This window comes from Equus przewalskii, chromosome 5 (assembly GCF_037783145.1).
Source record: "Equus przewalskii isolate Varuska chromosome 5, EquPr2, whole genome shotgun sequence".
Lineage (NCBI taxonomy): Eukaryota > Metazoa > Chordata > Mammalia > Perissodactyla > Equidae > Equus > Equus przewalskii.
Window position 1 is genome coordinate 73,415,105 of NC_091835.1, and position 22,039 is coordinate 73,437,143.

The 22,039-nt window shown below is 33.4% G+C and overlaps 2 protein-coding genes and 1 pseudogene across 2 annotated transcripts; all 3 read right to left on the reverse strand.

Annotated features, from left to right (window-relative positions):
• Positions 1 to 300: 300 nt before the first annotated feature.
• Positions 301 to 1,242, reverse strand: LOC103551491 (olfactory receptor 6C4-like). The gene has a single exon (XM_008521024.2). The coding sequence runs from the start codon at positions 1,240 to 1,242 to the stop codon at positions 301 to 303; it is 942 nt and encodes a 313-aa protein (XP_008519246.2).
• Positions 1,243 to 16,509: 15,267 nt separating this feature from the next.
• Positions 16,510 to 17,301, reverse strand: LOC103551519 (olfactory receptor 6C3-like). Its single transcript, XM_070622163.1, has one exon. It carries the CDS (start codon positions 17,299 to 17,301, stop codon positions 16,510 to 16,512), a length of 792 nt encoding a protein of 263 aa, XP_070478264.1.
• A 3,600-nt stretch (positions 17,302 to 20,901) lies between these two features.
• On the reverse strand, positions 20,902 to 21,853 carry LOC139073318 (olfactory receptor 6C1-like; annotated as a pseudogene).
• Positions 21,854 to 22,039: the final 186 nt, after the last annotated feature.

Consider the following 22,039-nt stretch of genomic DNA (forward strand, 5'->3'; position numbering starts at 1 on the left):
AAGTCATATTTCCAATTCTGACTATCCCTCAAATCCTTTCTTTAAAAGTAAGGTACAAATGAAGAAAAATAGTATGAAACTGCTAAGAGTACACACACATACATACATACACACAAACACACCCCTCTAAATTTTTATGAACAATAAAATGACAATAAAATCAGCTTACTTAAGTAGTTTTACTATCTCCGTGTTCAGATAGTAATATTAGTGGCATAATATAGAAATATTTTTAAATTACAATAATGTACATTTACAGACTTCCAAACATTTATTATTTATTTTAATAATGAATCCGTTTCACTTTCTTGAAAAAGTTATTATCTTCCTGACCATATCTTTGAAGGCTATTTTCACTTGCTTGTTCCTTAGGGTGTAGATGAAAGGGTTCAACAGGGGGGCAACTGAAGTGTTTAAAACAGCCACTTCCTTATTAAAACTTTCTGCATCCTTAACCGAGGGATTTGCAAACATAAAGATACAGCTTCCATAAGAAAGTGAGACCACGATCATGTGAGAGAAACATGTAGAAAAGGCTTTTTTTCTTTGTTGAACAGAGGGGATTCTCAGAATCGTCCTGATAATGTATACGTAGGAAAGGATCACGAGCATCAACGTGAAGATGAGGGTAGCTGCAGCAGCGGCAAACTCAATCACTTCTATGAAATGTGTGTCTGAACAAGCTAAGTGCAGTAAGATAATATGGTCACAGCAATAATGGTTGATGATGTTGGATGCACAGAAAGGCAGCTGGAGAGTCATTATATATGGCACAATGACAACTAAGAAACCGGAAAACCAGCAACACAGGACAAGTTGAATGCAGAGTCTCTTGCTCATTATAGTTGTGTAATGTAGGGGTTTGCAAAGGGCAACGTAGCGATCATAGGACATGGCTGCTAAAAGGTAAAATTCGGTTGTTCCCACAAGGACGGTAAAAAAGTACTGAGTGAAACAACCAGCAAAGGAAATAGTCTTGTCTCCAGTCACTATGTTGACCAGCATTTTTGGAACAAAGACAGAGGTAAAAGATATCTCCAGAATGGAAAAATTCCGGAGGAAGAAATACATAGGAGTCTGGAGGCGAAAATCCATCAGGGTCAGAATGATGATGGTCAAGTTCCCCATGACACTTAAGACGTAAGTTAGCAGCAGAAACAGGAAAAGCACAGCTTGAAGCTTAGCGTCATTTGTCAATCCAAGAAGGATGAACTCTATCACTGATGTTTGGTTTCCCATCATGAACTTCAGACAAATTAAGGTAGAAAATAGTAATAATGATAAAGATTGGAATAAAACAAGAGGCTTCAGATATTTATTGAAATATAAAATCAAAATCAATGGCAATTAAACATAAAATTCAAAACTCTGGAAATTCTTCTACCCCTTACATGACATATCTTTTAATGAAAATTTAACATATTTTCCTAATTTCAGAAATAACAAAGGTCTGCTTTTTAGGGACATTTTCAATCATTTCTTCTGAATAGCATCAATATTTATTTCTCATCATTTTCCCACTTCTTTATATTTTTGTTTATTTCTATCCTGATTTTCCTCTCTTCATTATTATATACTGTCACATATGCACACACAAATCTAAGGCACATTTAAGAGAGTAGGTTTTATCTGAGATTTCTTAAATTAGCCTTTTAACTCTCTGTTTATTAGTCAACAAAGTCAATATAATGCAGGTATGAGCTATAGGAATAACATTGTGACTGCTTGTTTTCTTCTCGCTGTTTTGTATTTTTTGCTTATTTCAACTTTCTCCTTTCGAATAACAATTCTGTGTACTTACTGAAGCTCAAAGCCTGGATAGATTTTTCTCTTAATTCTTAATAAAGTGTTTGGAATTCATATCACTTACACTTCCTCGTTCACGTCAAATGCTCAAGAAATACCATCACCATTTAATATAGATAAGGATTAGTCCTTGGTGTAATAGTAAATCATAATAATCTCACTGATTGCATTTTCTTGCTGCATGCAGGATCTTTCTATCGAACACAATACAGTTCCTTACGAAGTCAGTTCAAGCTCAGTTTTCCATACAATTTTATCTAACAATCCCAATCGACAATAATTGTTTCTCCTCTTCTTATAAAAATTTACCATAACACTGGGTCATAAATCAAGTTATTTTCTAGTTATATCAGTACGTACACTTTATCTTTCTAATTTTAACACAAATGAATTGCCCACAAGAATAGGCTCCTCTTCTTTCTAATTTTTTTACACAGAGGCCAGATAATTGTACATATTTGGTAAAAATTTTAATGCAAAATATATTTTTGACTTATCTTTAGACTCAGCCCTATTTTATTGAACGATTTAGAGTTTTTATGCCGAGATGCTCTAAATAAGTTTATGCATATAATTCCCCAGAATTTTCTTTAAATATTTTCCATCATCAGACGTGAAGAAATATTACTAAGAGAATGCTTTTTCCTAGTCAAAAATCATAAAAAATTTTTCATTTTAGCAGTTCGTTCACTAGATAAGTTGGTGTATTTTGCTATTATAATATGTAATAAGTTCGCAATATCTTTATCAAGGTAAAAATTTAGGAAATATTTAATACAGAAAAAGGGCAGTTTTGTCAAGTTAGGAAGGCATTGTCTAGTAAAATTATATCTGGAAAATTTCAGAGTTACTAATATTATAACTTTAGCAAATTTGCCCTTTGCAGAAAATTGTATATTTAAAGACTATAATATGCTATGCAGCTATGCACTATTATATTAAAAATTCTGTTATGTTAATGAATAGTTACATTAATGTACCGATAATATAAATTTAAGTGTCAATTGGAGTTTTGGCTATCTATGTCTGAATATGTTATCTTGACTATTTTATAATGAGTGCAGAGAAACAGGTGTGGGAAATCAAAAATTGTGTACAAATAATGTTTCATAAAAATGTTTTATATTCAGAGAAATATTAGGACACTGCTTCCACTATGACAAAACAGTTCATTAAAATTGTAATATTGCTTCAGTCAGTTAAAATAAATGTTAGGTATGGGAATAACTGGTAAGCACTTTCTGTTTCTACATAAAAATAACTAGTGTATCAGATAGCTTGAAGCTATCAATGTAATCTTCTATTTTTAGATCTTAGATATCAATTAAGACAAAATTCTAACTTAGAAAGTAATTAATCAAGCAATCGCATTCACTAAAGGATATGAATGGTTTGAAATTTCCATTGCTTAAATAGTAATTTCTTTGACAAAACAAAACTTTGTAATTGATTCTCACATAATAGAAACACTTTACTGAGTGAATAAATAAATGCGTGTTCAAAAATGAGAGAAAAAACATTTTCGTATTAGTAAGTGATCTCATGATATATTAAAGAAAAGATGAACAAAATGATAATTTTTATATAAGAAGAAAAATTTATATCAAACATAGTTCCTTCATCCTAATAAAAGATGATAATCCTTTATAGTAAAGATTAGTGCTATATATATTTATATGTGTGTGTGTTTATATAAAATCATATGTGTATGCAGGTGGTGGTGTAATAAATACCTGATCCCAACAAAATTTATTTGGCAAAAAATACATTGTCTGCAAAAGCTTTACTGCTAGGTCACTGATAACAAAAAAAAAAAAGATCAGTTTATGTGTAGTTAAAAGGGTGTGGAAAAAATTCCTCAATATTTTCTGGATAACTTTAGTTGTAAATTCCCACTCTCAAAGGAAAGTCATCTTCATGACGAGGTATACGTAACTCATGTTTAGCTTCTGTCTCCTTCTGTGGTGGACCCCAAAGCTTTAAGAAATATCTATCAGTTTATAGAACATTGCTCTAGATTACATCTAAGAACAAAGTTAGGAAAACTTAATCTGTGGGAAGAAGAACAGGCTTATTGGAAAAACAGAAAATTTGTCAATTGATATATTTTACCACTAGTAAGCTTAATTCTGTGAGCACAGTGTAATATTTTCTGCCCGAAAAAATAATATATATATGTGCTAAAATGTTATGTTTTGTTTTTTACCTGTTTCCTTAAATCACTTCAATTTTTTTTAAAAAATGTATGTACAGTTATGTCAACAAGCAAATATGAAAGGTACACAAACAAAAAAATAAAGACACTATATGTCTCTAGTTAAATGTAGCCAACTCTCCTACCTCAAACAGGTGAATCAGTTCTGCCTTAGTTCCAAATCAGCCCCTTTTGTGGCTGAATTGGAGCATATAAATGTTTAGCACCCACTGAGAAACAGTCCCTGCGCCAGGAGAATTTGTCTGCTTCAAAATGCTGAGGAACGCCTTGCTTTCTGTCCCAACAAAGATGGGTCAAATTAGTAGCTATGAAGGAAACAAAACGCAGCCTGTTTTAGACTATGTAAGCAGCTTGCAATCCCCTGCCAGGCTTTCTTTACCAGTCCATTGTTCTTAGAATTTATCCATCACTGTTTTTCGTATTCATTTTGCTCTAAGTGAATTGATATCTTGCTATTCCTTGGTCATCCAAGCCCATTGCCAACTCAAAGCCTCTGTACCTGCTGTTCCATGTTTCTGTGATGTTCTTCCTCCAGACATCATGTAGCTAGCGCCCTCTTGTCATTCAGATCTCAGAACTGGGCGTGCTCCAGTGGAAGTTTCTCTGATCATGCTATCCAACACAGCCACTACTCAATCACTGTCTAACACATTCACTTGCTGGATATTCTATACATAGTAGATTTTTTTATTGTTCATATCACTCTTAAATTCTATTATTTCCTTATTTGCTTGTGTGTTTATTGTCTATCATCTTCACTAAATTGTAAGCTCCATTGAGTGAAGGACTTAATTTAATGCTGGATCTCTGGGACTCATGAAAATGACTAGCACATATTTGGAATCCTATAAATATATATTAATTGAATCTTTTTTTTACCTGATTCTTATTTTATATCAATTTTTTCTAAGCTTGAGCTATTCCAGTATATCATCTTGCCTTAATCTTTTATAGATCAAAAACAGTCTTTGAATGAACTATTCCTGTTCTTCAAAGCAACCCCAAAATACCTAAATACAGAAAAAGATAATGGTCACAAGCCAAAACCATTTTATGAAACTCCAAAGTAATATTTGATTTATATCAAGTATTTTAAATACATTGATCTGAAAGCCCTTCGTAACTGATCGGTTAGGAATTAGATTTCACTATAACATTTCCCACTCAGGGATAACACTAAAGGAAATTTGTACTCTTTTCCTGAAAAATCTTCTGATTGATATTCCTCATTAAATTACGTAAATTATGTGGATAAATATGGAAATATCACAAACAAAATAGTTAATAGCTTTTACAAGCAAATTAAATGCAAAAAACATGAAATGGAATGTCAAGATTATACAGTTAAATAAAGTGTCATCTTTACATTATTTTCTTAACTCAGTTCTATTTTTAAAAATTATATAGATTAATTCTAATTGAATAATTACATAGATGATTCTTCTAATCGCTAATATACATGTATAAATCTTCAGCATAAATTCAATTTATTGATGAGAAATATATTCAACCAAATATATGGGGGTTTTTTTAATTTTTAATTTTTATTTATTTATTTTTTTGACGAAGATTAGCCCTGAGCTAACTGCTGCCAATCTTCCTCTTTTTGCTGAGGAAGACTGGCCCTGAGCTAACATCCATGCCCATCTTCCTCTATTTTATATGTGGAACGCCCAGCACAGCATGGCTTTTGCCAAGCGGTGCCATGTCCGCACCCAGGATACGAACCAGTGAACACCGGGCCGCCGAGAAGCAGAACATGTGAACGTCACCACTCCGCCATCAGGCCAGCCCCTGTGTTTTAAAAACTCATCTGGTCTATAAGATAAACACCGTGTAAATAAATATATAAAAATAAATAAAATGCATAATATATAAATATTCATTGTTTAGATATATAGATACATATATATAAAGATAAAGCATATGTATATATGCTAAATATATCCATGCCTCAAAATGAAATCAATAAAAACTTCCTATATACAAAATAGAAATATGAAAAAATATTGGATGCAATTTGAACTTCATCCAGAGAGTCACTATTTGCTTGCCTGACACCACGTATATTAATGTTAATTATTCCAATATTTTCTCAGAAAAACAGGCACATTTAAATTCAACACAATTTTGGAGAACTAGAGGTTTATAGTGTTACATAATGTACCTCCAAAGATGCCCCTCAGGAGTTGGCCCAGTGGTGTAGTTCTTAAGTTCGCATGCTCCACTTCAGTGGCCTAGGGTTCGCAAGTTCAGATCCCAGGCGGACCTACACACCTCTCATCAAGCCATGCTTTGGCGCCATCCCAAACACTTTGGCGTCTATACAAAATAGAGGCAGGCGGGCACAGATGTTAGCTCAGAGCCAATCTTCCTCAGCAAAAAGAGAAAGACTGGCAGTAGATGTTAGCTCAGAATCAATCTTCCTCACCAAAAAACAGAACAAAGAAACAAAATCCCCGAGTATTTCTATGTAGTAAAATACCTACTATTACATTGCATGTATCCTCTGAACGAGATTCACCAGCAGTGATGTGCAAGATTTACACCGATGTCTTTTTTAAAAACTTGCAAATTGTGATTGAGTTGCCATGAGTACTACATAGCTCTAGAGAATGTATTGTTTTACTTGTTGCATGGCATTTTGGTAATTTAATGGCATTTACTTAAGTCCACTAATTTAATCAGCTATATCTTAATGAGGCCAAAGAGATTTTTCACTTCTCATTAAATAGACCAAGTTCAACCTTTTCTGGGAAAATAGACCTTATCTCTCATTCTGCCAACTTTCTCACAAATATATGGTTTTCATGAAAATGATTATGGTTCAATGCAATTATATCATCAGCATTTGGAGCACAACCTGAAGCTGAGATCATCATTAAATTTCTCTAACTGGAACAGCACTTCTAACAACCATAATTATAAATCGGTAAAAATTGGAGAGTAATTAACCTCATTATCTGAATTGAAAGTACTCTGTAGTGTTATAATCCACAGCATTTCTTAAATCTACAGTTATTGTTTTCTTAATACTCTTTTCCTTTGCATTCTATAACTTTCTAGCCAGAACAGGGCCCTATTGTTTTTGTTTCCTTCTATTTTAATAAAGCATAAGGTTATTCCCTTTTCCATAAACAAGGTCCAATACATTTTTCTTAAAATGTTTTCGTTACATAGGTACACAGATAAAACTATTTTTTTAAAAAAATTGAGGAAGAAAATAAATCTTAAAGAAAATACCTTAATATATCTTACCAAATAAAACCTTGTATTTCTTTTTTAATCAGAAGTGTAATGAATTTTTTAAAAAAAGAAGTAGTAGTCTGTGAGAATTTTTAACTGATCTTGAAATCTGTTGATTGTCTCAGATCTTCACAATTAAGCAAATACCTTAGGCAGACTAACATGCTTTGCACTGGCACAAATGTTTCACATACTTTAGTAGTAATATTTAAAAGTGTGACTGGCCTTGGGGAAATGATCCCTTGGGCATTAGAAGAGACTGCTGTTAATTAAACAATTTTCTTAATCTCATAGGGGAGAATATAGAATTTTCATGAAACTGGTATATTTTCTATAAATCATAATGACTAAAATTCAAGATGAATTTCTCAATAATACATATTTTGTGGTGGGTCGATTGGGCACACTGGTCAAGTCTCTTGGGGTTACAATCATTAATATATCAAGACTATTTGAGGAATAGAAATTTTAGTTTTCCCTTGTAAAATTTTTGTATCCGTGGGATAGTTTTTGGTCCAATACAGATAAGAGAAATGTATACCGTGCCTTTGAAACATATGATTTTACATCTCATTTTTTATTTATTTTTAAAATTTTATCATTTTAAACATCTATTTTCCTAATAACAATCTTTTGTAAATGATTAAACACATCGAGTTAAGCTGATAGGTGGCTGTATTTTATTGTTGTCCTATACTTAAATAGTTTGGAGAGTGATTTGTTTTACTATGAGAACACTGTAAGCAGTCCCAGGATTCATATATTCATTGACAGAAGCAGTATCTTATATATGACGTGGTCAATGCCATAAAGAACTGAGCAATTTTTCTTTTTTTTAAATCCTTAGTTTGTTCTATCCTTAGACTTTCTGAGACTATTTTAATTTAGAAGGTAGAGATATAACATTATTCTTCGAAGTGCTTTGTAATGAGCTAAGAAAACTGTGGAAATCACTGTCTCTATTTTATTGTAATATATTTGCTGTAGAACCAATGCATAAAGAAATACAAACTTAAAAAATTACAAATTTGCAAAGTGGGAATGATTCCAAAAAATTCTAATGAAATCTTTGGAGGGCATAAAGCCTTGAAAAGGCCCCAGGAGTTTAAGGTTAACCTAAGTCTGAACAGGAGACAGAATAAATAGCTAAATAGGAAACCTCATGACTTCCTAATTTACCTCTTTCTGGAAAAAAAACAGGGAAGCTTCCACATTTATGGAAATTAAAGGAAAATTCCTTAATCCTTATTTGCCAAGTAAGCTAAATAACAATGTTAAAGTAGTTAAAAATCTTTTTTTTAATCTTCAATTGGATACATGAATATTTACAATAAGTAAAACAAACCTGTAACCATTTCAAAGGAAAAGTTGTAAATATAGTTCATCTATCTTAATTCATACCAGTACCAAATAAGTAACTAAGCATCATACTGAAGGATTTCTTTGTAACATTGGACAGGAAAAATCAAGTGAAAAAACACTACATTACTGAATCATGTATTAGGCTTTTGTTTTCAAGAATTTTAAATAAAAGTTTTATAAGATCTCAACAGGAAACATCCCTTATCTGAAGGTGAGGTAAAAGTCAATGGAGTTATTTCTGCATTATCTGTTCCTAAATGAACACCACCTCCCCTTCCACCACCACCCAGAAAAATCAGATAAAAGACAGCTCACTGAGTGGTGTCTGATTGCCACTCTGGAGGAGTCCATCTCCTTATCAAGCAATTCCTACAGTCATATTACACAATGCATTCACTGACTATTTATTATTGCCTACTTGTGGGTAGTTCATCTTAATTATTTTTAGCCAAAAATTTTTCATGTCATTATAATTTTGCATTTGCCTGCAAACAAATTAATGATTCTTTCCCTATAGATTTCTGGCTTCACCTACTAAGTGGCATGCACTGCAATAAGCAGCAGGTTTGGAAGCTGAAATAGACACACATCTCCATCTCAAAAAGATTACATTGTTTGTAATTCTCATTTGATGAATTCATTTTGAGGGAGTAAATAATGAAGACATGTGGGGCCGGTCCGATGGCCAAGTAGTTAAAGTTCTGCGTGCTCCACTTCAGTGGCTCAGGGTTTGCAGGTTGGATCCTGGGTGCAGAAATACTCCACTCATCAGCCATGCTGTGGAGGCATCCCACATACAGTGCAGAGGAAGATTGGCACGAATGTTAGCTCAGGGCCAATGTTCCTCACACAAGCACAAAAAAGAATGAAGACATGTCAGTAAGAGAGGCTGTTTAGTGGCTCATGAAACTAGACAAAATATGACCTTACATTGGCCTAGGGTCTGGTCTGTAGGTTTCAGTTTCAGAATTTAAATGTGTGAATTAATCCAGAGGATTTCAAGCTCTTTGAGAACGGTGAACACAAATTAAATTTGTCCAAAAGTGGTATGTAAACATGAAAAATACGGAAAATCTAAAGTACTATAAAATACTATTTGTGAACTTTAAACCAAGTTATTTTTTAATAAACTTACCACCCTTGTCTACTAACCTGGAAGTTACTTTTTGGAAGTCACATCATTTTGGGGAATTAAAATAATATTTAGAAAATTTCTTTCAAAATTAAGATCAGGGCCAGCCCTGGTTGCCTAGCGGTAAAGTTCAATGCAGTCCACTTTGGCAGCCCCAGTTCAGTTCCCAGGTGGGACCCATACCACTCTATTAGCAGCCATGCTGTCCTGGAAGCCCACATACTACAAAAGAGAGGAAGATTGACATCAAAGTTAGGTCAGGGAAAATCTTCCTCAGCAGAAAAATTAAAAATAAAAAAATAAGATCAAAGAAAACTGCATGAACTTTTGAGATTTTTCATATAGGCTTTAGAAATACATTTTGAACAGCCATTTTATGAGAAGAGTGAACATCTCTTCTAACATATCAGAATATTTTTCTCAATATCAAAAAACCCCCAAACAATCTGATTAAAAAATGGGCAGAGGATCTGAATAGATGTTTTTCCAAAGAAGATATACAGATGGCCAACAGGCACATGAAAAGATGCTCAACATCATTAATCATCAGGGAAATGCAAATTAAAACCACAATGAGATATCACTTTGCAAAAAGACAACAAATACCAAGTCTTGCAGAGGATGTGGAGAACCTTCTTGCACTGTTGGCTTGAAGGTAAATTGGTCCAGCCCCTCCGGAAAACAGTTGGAACTTCTTCAAAAAATTAAAAATAAAACTACCGTACAATCCAGCAATTCCTCTTCTGAATATTTACCCAAAGAAAAAAAAATACTACAAGCATACCTCGTTTTATTATCTTTTACTTTATTGTCTTGGATGTGCATTGATATTCTCTTACTTATTCCCTACATATATGATCTTAAACAAGGTAATTAGCATTCTATTCTTTTTAAGCAAAATGGGGAATAATCTTGGCTAACAGGACAATTTTGAAGGTTAAAATAAATAATTATGGTAAAGCATCTACTATAGTAATCTAGCACGTTGCAAACAAGAAATATTAGGTTTATTTTCCTCTGATAGTTCAGTTCTGGTCTCATGGAAGAAGAGACTCTTGTATCTTCCAAAACAGACAAATATAGTAGATAAGCACCAGTTCTTCTGAATTCTTAATAATAATAAATAAAATCTAAGCTCTTGATAATGAAGATAGGATTTTTGGGCTCAAGCAGAATTTTAAACGCTTTATATTTATTCATTCCTTTAAATGTTCCAAAATTTAAAGAAACATGAATTATTTATATCACCACTTTATAGATGAAGATAAGGACACAAAGGAAGCATAATTATTGCCCCAAATCACAGTTATTAAGTTGAGAATCAGGGGAAATATTTAAACTTTCTGACTTCATAGCCCATTTACTTAATGGATAAATTATTTTAACCCTAATTTGATAGCATGATAGTTTCCAAAATCATCAAGTCCTGATTCCTTTTCACTTAACAGTTCTTGCTTCGATTTATCTCTCTCCTCTCATATTTACTGTCACTAGCAAGACATTTCTATTGTTTGCTTGGAAATTATCTCAGCTAAATATCCAAGTCCACCATTTACTAGTTTTGCTTTCTACATAACTGCAAGATATATGTCTGTTATTTGTTAAGCTTTCTGCCACCATCTAACAAGGATCCCCTTTCCCTCAGGTTCCCATAATGTTCTTTTCATTTCTCTCTAAGCCCTCGACAGTGCTTTTAACATCTGTATTTCTACTAGCCTGTTCTATTTCTACAGTCTGGTCATGACAATTTATTGGTTTTCTAAGGTGATTTAGGTTTTTCTACAATGCTTTCACTTTCTCCTGAGCCTTCATTTCTGTTAGCAGTCTCCTCAAGACAATGTAGGCTTTTTCTATCATGCTCCTCAAATTCCTCCAGTCAATGCCCACTGCCTGATTCAAAAGCCATTTCAACATTTTTCAGGATTTGCTATTGAAGCACCCAAATTTCAGGGACCAAATCTGTATTAGTTTTCTATAGCTTTCATAAAAATAAATTATTACAAGCTACGCCACTTAAAACCACAAGAAGCTGTTTTCTTACTGTTCTGTGGGTCAGAAGTCCAACATGGTCTCAAGGGTCTACATCAAGGTGCTGCAAGGCTGCATTTCTTCCTGGAGGTGGTGGAGGAGACTCTTCTTCCACCTTCAAGAAGCCACTTACATTCCTCCACTTGTACCTCCCCTTCCTTCATCTTCAAGTTTGCATCTCTCTGACCCTTCTTCCATTGACATGTTTCTTTCTGACCACAGCTGAGAAAGGTTTTACATTTCTAAGGATGCTTTCTGACCACAGCTGAGAAAGGTTTTACATTTCTAAGGACTGATGTGATTACATTGGGCCCACTCAGAATGCTCAGGATAATCTCCCCATCTTAAGGACTCCAGCATTAATTGCATCTGCAATATCCCATTTTCTCATGGAAGGTAACATATTCACAGGTTTTGGGGATTAGAATGTGGAGATCTCTGGGAAGCCACTGTTCTTCCTGCCAAATGATTTATCAATAAAGCGATCTGGAATTCATGAAATTTCTACTTAAAGTGAAATTATGTACTTATTTTTAATAGTGACACAAAATAGTGACTTAACTATCCATCCCAAGAATTTAGAAAACAACAGCAAATCAAACCAAATGAAAGTGGAAGGAAATACATTGCAAAGAAAACTTCAGAAATTAATGAAACAAAATGTATATACAGAAGAGAGTATGAGTGGAGCCAATAGTGATTTTAGAAAATAATTAAAATTTGACAATATTTGCTCTGGCAAAATAAAGTGAGGAGCAATTAACCAAAATAAATAATAAATAAAACATAGCTCCCTTCAAGAGTTCCAGATATACAGGAATGAGTCAACTAAACATAACAATGTAGATAAATAAAATTTAAAACCTTAAGAACAAAACTAGATTTACTAAAGCTGACTCAAGAAGAAATAGAAAACTGGATCAGTTAACACAAGAAATTTTTAAAAATGAATCAGTAGTCCAAAAGAATTTCACAAAGAAATATAGACCTACATGTCTTCACCAGAAAATTCTACCAAACAACTAAGGACAAAAAAAAAAAAAATCAGTCTTTCACAAACTGTTTTTTTTTGTGTGTAAATAGTAGATGTTAATATTCTAAACTTATTTTCTCAACCTGGATCACTATTGATCACTATTGAGACCAAATCAATAAATTCTGCACTGGGAAGGAAAATCACCTACCAATTTTACACTTGAACACCAACATAAAGATCCAAAATTAGATATTAGGAAAAATAATTCAGCCATGTATAAAAACGATAATAAATAACGATCAAATTTGACATTGGAAAACTAGACAATAAAACTTACCATTTTAAGAAGTTAAACATAGGAAATAATATTATCTCTTCATTAGGTGCACACAGGGCTTGAATCTATTTCACAGCCAGTCTTTATAAAAACTCTCAGTAAACAATCTATTGAAGGTGTCATAATTATCTATTGCTATGTAACAAATTACCTCAGTACTTAAAACAAAGTAAACCTTGATCTCCTCACAATTTCTGTGGTTCTGGAATTGAGGAGCAGTTTCTATGAGGGGTTTGGCTCAGAGCCTTTAATGAGGTTGCAGTCAAGATATGATCTCCAGGCGGCCCAGTGGCGCAACGGTTAAGCGCGCACGGTCCCCTTCAGCAGCTGGGGATTCCTCGGTTTGGATCCCGGGTGCAGACATGGTACCGCTTGGCATGCCATGCTGTGCTATGCCTCCCACATATAAAGTAGAGGAAGATGGGCATGTATGTTCGCTCAGGGCCAGTCTTCCTCAGCAAAAAGAGGAGGATTGGCAGCAGTTAGCTCAGGGCTAATCTTCCTCAAAAAAACAAAAAAGCTAAAGAGATGTGATTTCATTTATTTATGGAATCTAAAACAGCTGAACTCACAGAAACAGAGAGTAGAAAGGTGATTCCCAGGGGCTGGGCTTGGGGAAAATGGACAGATGTGGGTCAAAGGGTACAAATTTCCAGTTATAAGATGAAGAAGTTCTGGGGATCTAATGCATGCATGGTGATTATAATTAACAACAGGTATTGTATTGTTATTCTTGTATTACTTGTACTGTTATACTTGTTATACAAGTAGTATATGCTCGAAAGTTGCTAAAAGAGTAGATCTTAAATGTTCTCACCACGTGAACACAAAAACGGTAATTATGTGAGGTGATGGAGGTGTTAACTAACCCTATTGATGTAATCATATTACAATATGTGTATCAAATCGTCGCGTTATATACCTTCACCCTACACAACGTTGTATGTTGATTATATCATATTTTATCATATATTAAAGCTGGATAAACAAAGCTCAATAAAGCTAGGACTGCAGCCACTTGAAGACTAGGCTGGGCTGGAGGATTTGCTTTGAGACGGTTTTCCCAAATTGGTATAGAACTGACTCTGACTCAGTTCCTCTGCATAAGGCTGCTTGAGGATCTCATACGTGTCAGTTGTCCTCTCCAAGAGCAGTGATTCGAAAGAGCAACATGAAAGAATCAGTATCCTTTTTTAATTTAATTTTTGTTTTTTTAACGAGCTTCATTTATTTACTGAGATATATTTGACAATTAAGAATTTATATATTTAAGGTGTACAATTTGGTGATTTGATATACATGTACTTTGTGAAATAATCACCAAAGTCAAGCTAATTAACCCACCCATCTCTTGGATAGTTACACATCTTGCTGCACATAATGATCAGATAATGAAGTGATTTGCAGACCACAACAGAATAGTCACAGGAAATGGAAACAGAAAATTCTGAAGCTTCCAAGAGGGTAATAGAAGAAATAATCGAGCTGCACCAACCCTCTAGGCAATGGTTAGTCTTGGTCACCATAGTTATGAGGAAGTTTGGAAGACACACTATTGTGAATGAAATATCCAAGATGGAGAAATTTTGGAGGAAGAATTACATTAAAATATTTAAGCAAGGATTCATCAAAGTAAAGAGGGTAAGTTCTCCATCATGCTTAACCATGTACTTGAGAAACAGAAACAGGAAAATAACAGTTTGCAGCAGTTTCATCTGTAAGTCCAAGCCCAACGAACTCTATCTCCATTAATTCGTTATTTCACTTTTATAAATCTTACCAAAACTACACAATAAAGATGATGAAACAAGTGATAACAGTGATTTTTTTTCATTTTTAAAATATTCTGACAACCAAAGAAATACATTTTTGCAGAATCGTATCCATGAGCAAGTACTTTTTTTTCCTGCATGAAATTTCCCTTGTGATTTCTTCTTTTACTCATTGGTAGTTTATGAGTGTGTGGTTTAATTTCCATATTTTTTTAATACTTACTATGAACTGGTTCTGAAGTTTCTAAGAAGCTAAACCAGAAATTGTTTACATTATCTAACTATGTTTACATTGCCCAATATGGTAGCCACTAAAACTGAAATGTGGCTAGTCCAAATTGAGATGTACTGTGAAGATAAATACACGTCATATTTCAAAGACAGTACAAAAATAGTAAAAGATTTCATTTCTTAGTGTATATTAGATGTTTAAATGATAATATTTTGTATATATTGGGTTAAAATGTCTTATTACTGTATGTTTGTCACTATATACTTCCCTCTTAGTGTTGCTTTGCCTGTAAGGAGTTAAAGCACAGAGAAAGAGAAGGAGCAAGAGATGACTAGTTTCTTCTTAAACAATGGAACAAATTTCAAATTAGGAACCTCCAAACACAAGCCTCAGAAAATACATCCTCAGAAAAGATTTGAGAGGCCCCCAAAATCTCTGGGTAGACTGAATGGTGATTGTTTTCACCTTCATGAATTCAAAATTTTAGAAAGACTGAGAGAGGTGGTTGTTTTTTCAAATGTGTAGATATCAAGACAAAGTTACAAGGAACATGAAGAAAAAGAGAAAAATGGCCCAATTAGAGAAAAAAAAAAAATCTCCATAAACAGACTCCAAAGAAATGGAGGTATACGAACAGGTGACAAAGAATTCAAAATAACTGTCATAAAGATGCTCAGTGAGTTCAGGAAAGTGGCATGTGTTTTAGTTTATTGCACTTATCTTGAATTTTTCAAAATAAAAATATTTTCTAAAAGAAGATGGAGAACATGGAATTCCTATAAATAATAATTAATATCATGATCAGTATCTATCTTGAAAATATGAAGTAAACTTCACGAAGTATAAAGCTCTATATTTAAAGTACAATACACTAGAACATATTCACTCCAAGCACTGAATTTAAAGCACAATAATACAGACCACGCAGATTCTTTAAACATTACAAAATTATCAATGTTCATCTTGAAAATGTACAAGAAATTACACACTAATTTTGACACTTTACATTTTAAATACGTGTTATTATGTACCTTTTAGTCACTGATATTAACAGAATTGAAACCATTTTTTACATTGTGCTATAGGGTATGTCTTAAAGATCACTTCTAGAAAATTTTGTAGTTCATAGTAAATAAACTTTACTATATTTTTGAATGAGTCAATAAACAATACATTGAAGAGACATTGGTATGGAAGTGAAAAAAATGAACTGGAAAAATATTAAATTAACTGTAATTTGGCATATAGATAGACTATAAAAAACAAGCATATTTATACAGATATTTAGGAGTTTCAAGGTTTTACTTAAATTCTCTGTAGAATGTCCTTTATTTTTGACAAAAAAACAATTGATTTAATTGCAGAAAATAGAACTTTATGGACCACACCTTTGAAAGCTTGTTTTATTGCTGGATTCTCAGGGTGTAAATGAAGGGATTGAGCATGGGGGCCACAGAGGTGTTGAGAATAGCTACTCCTTTTGTCAATGATGCCTCTTTCTTCGCAGTGGGATTAGCACACATGAATGTACAGCTTCCATAAGGCATGGAAATGATAATAATTTGAGAGAAAAAAGTGGAGAAAGCCTTTTTTTCCTGACTGGCAGATGGAATTCTCAAAATAGTTCTGATAATATACATGTAAGATAAACTCACTGACGTCAAAGTGCAAAGGAAATTCACCAAAGCAAAATGAAAACAAGTTACTTCTAAGAGCCAGATATCTGAGCAAGACAGTTGTAAAAGGGGAAAATAGTCACATGCAAAGTGATCAATGACATTGGAAGCACAGTAATCCTGCTGGAGGAGCAGCATACGAGGTGGGAAAATGGTCAGAAACCCGCCCAGCCACGCACAGAGCACAAGCAGGCTGCAGAGTTTCCTGTTCATGATGGTTGTGTAGTGAAGGGGCTTGCAGATGGCAACGTAGCGGTCATAGGATATGGCGGTTAGGATGTAAAATTCAGTCACCCCCATGAAAATAAAGAAAAATAGTTGGGCTGCACAGTTGTTATAGGAAATAGTCTTATCCCTGGTGATAATTGCCCCCAGAAATCTAGGGACACATGCAGTTGTAAATGAGATTTCTAAGAAAGAGAAGTTCTGGAGGAAGAAATACATCAGTGTCTGTAAACAGGAGTCCACCAAGGTGAGGATGATGACCGTCAAGTTTCCAGTGACACTTAATATGTACATGATAAATAAAAAGAGGAAAATCACAATCTGAAGGTCAGGATCATCATAAAGCCCTAGGAGGATAACTCTGTGATCACTGTGTGGTTCATTTCCCTCTCTCTCTCTCTCCTTTTTTCTTCTTTTAAAGATATTTAGGTGGAAAGAGTACAAAAGGGAGGAGATGAAAATATGATTCACCATGATCAATATCATTATCATTGATACAATTCTAAAACATTTTCTACAATCCATGCCAATGTTATTTCCTTTTCACAATCTTGTTTGCATTATGTTTTAATACATTTTTGTGAGTCCTGTTGTATTTACTAGTTTTCTTATTTTAAATCTATCTGGAGAAGTTAGGAAATCTTCATCCAGTAAGCCACATCATTGAGAGGTGGTAAATAAAATTGATACTTCTTGCTATGTCCAATTTATGCAAATCATTACATTTTTGTTGAAATGATCATATGAAATATGTATTTTTCTTTCTTTTCTGTCATGTATTTATTATAGGATACCACCACCTAAAATCATAAATGGATGATCTTACTTCCCTCAAAGGTAAAAGTGAAACTTAGAAGACCAAATTAATAATTCATTACACTTTTTATGATATGTAGAATCAATTAAGGTTTTTCTTAGCAAATAAACTTTCACTTTTAATTATTAATTTTATTTTTAATATTAATATGCATGGGTGTAATTATCAAGATAATATGAGAATATTCTATACATATGCATTCTATGCAAATATATACATACATTTGCTATAAGATAGAACCAATAGTCTATTTTATTTAAAAAATAGAGAGCATGCTCACTTATTGGTTTGTCTTACAATTCCATCAAAACCATTCATATTTCACATCTTCTATGACTTGCTAGAAGTGTATATATAGAAACATTTTTATTTCTGAGCTTGAAAGGTCATACGGTGTTTATCCACTTTTCATTTTGCACTGAAACACAAATTGGAAGACTCGTTGCCTCAGATCTTAGCAGCTCTGTCACCCAGATTGTAGCCCAGTGCATTTTCCAGTTGGACATCCTTCTTTCTGAGCTATGAAGCTTTGGGAAAAAAATGTTTTATTCCTTTGTAATTCTGTCCCACATTTATCTTTCACATAAGACTGCTATCTCAGAAAAGTATAGGAAAACCTCTTCCATTTGTCCTAAACTATTCAGTTAATTCCCAGCTGTGCTGGATATACCATGCTGTAGATTTGGTTTGCCAGAATTATGACAGTTGCTTCCTCCATATTTTAGATAGTCAAATTTCTACTGTGAAGGATAGAATGTAAAATTATTGCTTTCCTGCCAGATGCTAGCCAAATTCACACTAATCAGAGTTTCCCATCTGTTTGGATGAATCAATAGGTCATATTGTACATGAGTTAGAGCCGGACTATATTTTATATGGCCAGGTGTAAAATAAATGGTTTATGGTTTGTTTATTAATGCCTCTCGACAATTTTCAAAATGCATCAAGTTGGCCTCTGAGGATTTCCCACTGGCCTGGGTTAGAAGGGAAAGGTAAGAGTGTGCTTTTTTTTCTCATGAAGTTACAGAAAATTCCTTTCAGGAAGAAACAGTAAAATGCACTGGCAGTTCTCCTAACTAACTTGCTTTCACCCTCAAGACTAAAATCAGAAAAATCTCCTAAAGAGTCTAAAACAGCTCTAAATCAATTATTATAGACCATAGAAATGTTTCAGGTTAGTTTTCAATGATTTCTATAATTTGTTCCTGATTTATCACCCACGTATAACCTATTCCCCAATACTGCTGTATGCTGTAATATTCATCACTATCAACATTCCGAGGATACTCCACCTTCTCTGGCTTTTAAAAACTCCCCACATCTCGGAATTCTTATCCATGCCAAGTCTGATAATGTGTAATTCATTTCTCAATTCTGTGTCAATATACAATCTTCTCTGTCATCTTTCCATAAATATCCCCAATTGAGTAACTCTTTTCCTCCTCATCTGTTACTGAGTTTATTTATGTATCCTTTCCAATACTGATAAAAATCTATTTCATTTTTATATTTATGAATGTATCTGTCAGTTATAGTAGACTTGAAATTCTAAAGGAATGAAAATATTATCATTTAATTTTGAATCTGAACATATTCACAGTGATACTAGCATACATAAAAATAATGATAATAATTATTAATATTTATTAATAGCTCATTATGTTATGTGCATTACAGATTTCATTCCACCCTTGCAGTATCTTATTTAAGATATGCCTGGTTTATAGATAAGGAAATATGTGCTCAAAGGGTATATATATCTCAGGTTTTCAACCATTTTTCCTCTTTAGCACCCAAATGTTAAATTTACTAGGAAAGGATGAAGTTAAGAAACAATTCTTAACCTCCGTATAACATTTTGAATTCCTTTCAATTTTCTACCATTTTTTCCTCAGTAAATCTTGTGCTAAGTCTCCCAATTGGATATATTGCATGAGGGTCATTAAGAATTTTGCTCTAATGGTTAAAATTATAATATTCTTTCTATTACTAAAAATTATAGTTTGTTTTCCATTGATGAAATTTAGAATATTATTTAGTATCATAAAACCTTGTTTATCTTTTGACTTCATGGGAAAACACACACACACAAGACACATCTTGCTTAAATATTTTGGACATTTATTAAAGCACTAAGTAGAATGGGTATAAGTAAATTTTCACAGATTAACTCATAATTTTATATGTACTGGAAAACTTTTGCATTTATTTTGTACAAAACTTAACCTTAAATCATTTTGTTTAGGTGTAAATAATTGCTATTTTCAAACTAGTGCAAAACTTGAGAATGAGACCTATGTATTTAGTTTTTAGCTATTGATAGAAAATAGTTTATTTTCTACTCAATTACAGAAAATGAATGTATCTTAGGTATCTAACATATATTTCTTCACTATTTTTGACAACATCTATGTATGTATGCATACATGTACATATGTATCTATCTATCATCATCATTCTTTATAGACAGATATCATGGAATTCAACAAATGGAAATATAAATAGTACCTATTCCTAAAAAGGTGTATACCGATAACGGTATATGCTTCTTTAAAATAGATAAATTCCATGGGCATACCCAATTAAAATGAATAATGAAAATACTTTTTGCCTTTAAAATGAATGAATTTACATTTTCTTTAAATTATAAGGAAACTTCTCATATATTTCCTGGAACATCAGTAACATAGAGAAGGGAATTTCTATCAAAAATAAATGAAAATCATAAAATTATATTTTCTGTGTATAGCAAGTGAAATATCTTATCAATATTTATAAAGACATTCCAACATTTCTGGGGATCATTTTAGTTTCCTGAAAAAAAACTCAAGCACAATTTCACTTTCAAAATAATTATTGAAAAGGCTGTAATATAAAACATTGTTCAAAGAAGGGAGAGTCACAAAGACACAAAGAATGTATTTTAATGGAATGAGAAGTATATTCAACAAATATGCCTGTAAAGTCTTAGAAAAAGGAAAGAGATAAACAAGGATGACAGGGAGGCTATGCTGATTTGAAGGGGTTACTCAAAACTCATATCTTTATTTTAAATTTCCCTTCACTGTGGCTCTAATTCATGACACTACATATTTACATTCCTTTGTGAATGATAGAGTCTTCCTCGCCATGTCCAGGAAGGCTCGCTTGACTTGCTGATTCCTCAGGCTGTAAATAAAGGGGTTCAGCATGGGGGCTACTGAGATGTTTAGCACAGCAACTCCCTTGCTCAAAGACACTCTGTCTTTTGCTGATGGATTAATGTACATGAACATGCAGGTGTCATAGGAGATGGAGATGAGAATCATGTGGGAAGAACACGTGGAAAATGTCTTTGTCCTCTGACTAGTAGAAGGAATTTTCAAAATTGTTTTGATGATATATATGCAAGAGAGAATTATTAATGCCAATGTGAACAGTACACACAGCACAGGAAAATCCCATATCTCTAGGAGTTTTGTGTCTGAACAAGAAAAGTATAGGAAGGGGAAATAATCACAAGTAAAATGGTCTATAACATTGGACTTACACTAATCGAGCTGTCTGAAAAGTATAAGTAATGGGGATGTGATTAAGAATGAAGCCAGTCAAGAAGCAAAGGCAGGGAGTGTGCAGATTCCACAATTCATGATGGTCATGTAATGCAGAGGTTTGCAGATGGCAATATAACAGTCATAGGACATGGCAGCCAGAAGGTAAAATTCAGTGACTCACCAAAGAAAGAAAAAAAAATAACTGAGAAATACAACCATTAAAGGAAATGGTTTTATGTCCTGAAATAATAGTATCCAGGAACTCGAGTATACTGACAGTCATGAATGAAACCTCTAATAAAGAAAAATTTCTGAGGAAGAAATACATGGGGGTCTGGAGGTGGGAATCCAGCAGGGTGAGGGTGATGATGGTCAGGTTCCCAGTGATGCTGAGCATGGAGGTGATGAGCAGGAAGACAAAGATCACCACCTGGAGCTGTGGGTCATCTGACAGTCCCAGGAGGATGAACTCTGTTATTTCTGTGTAGTTTCTCATTCTTCAGTTGTTTATTTGTTTTTTTCCTGCCAGATGTATGGGAAAAATCGCAAAGAACAAACCTGAAGAGTGGTGTAACACATATCCAAGTGTGGAGCTGTAACATGGCTGAAATATGATGTCATTTCACCTTCAGGGGAAATTTAAAACAAGTTGACACTGGCAATGATCCTCTGATTTCCTGTT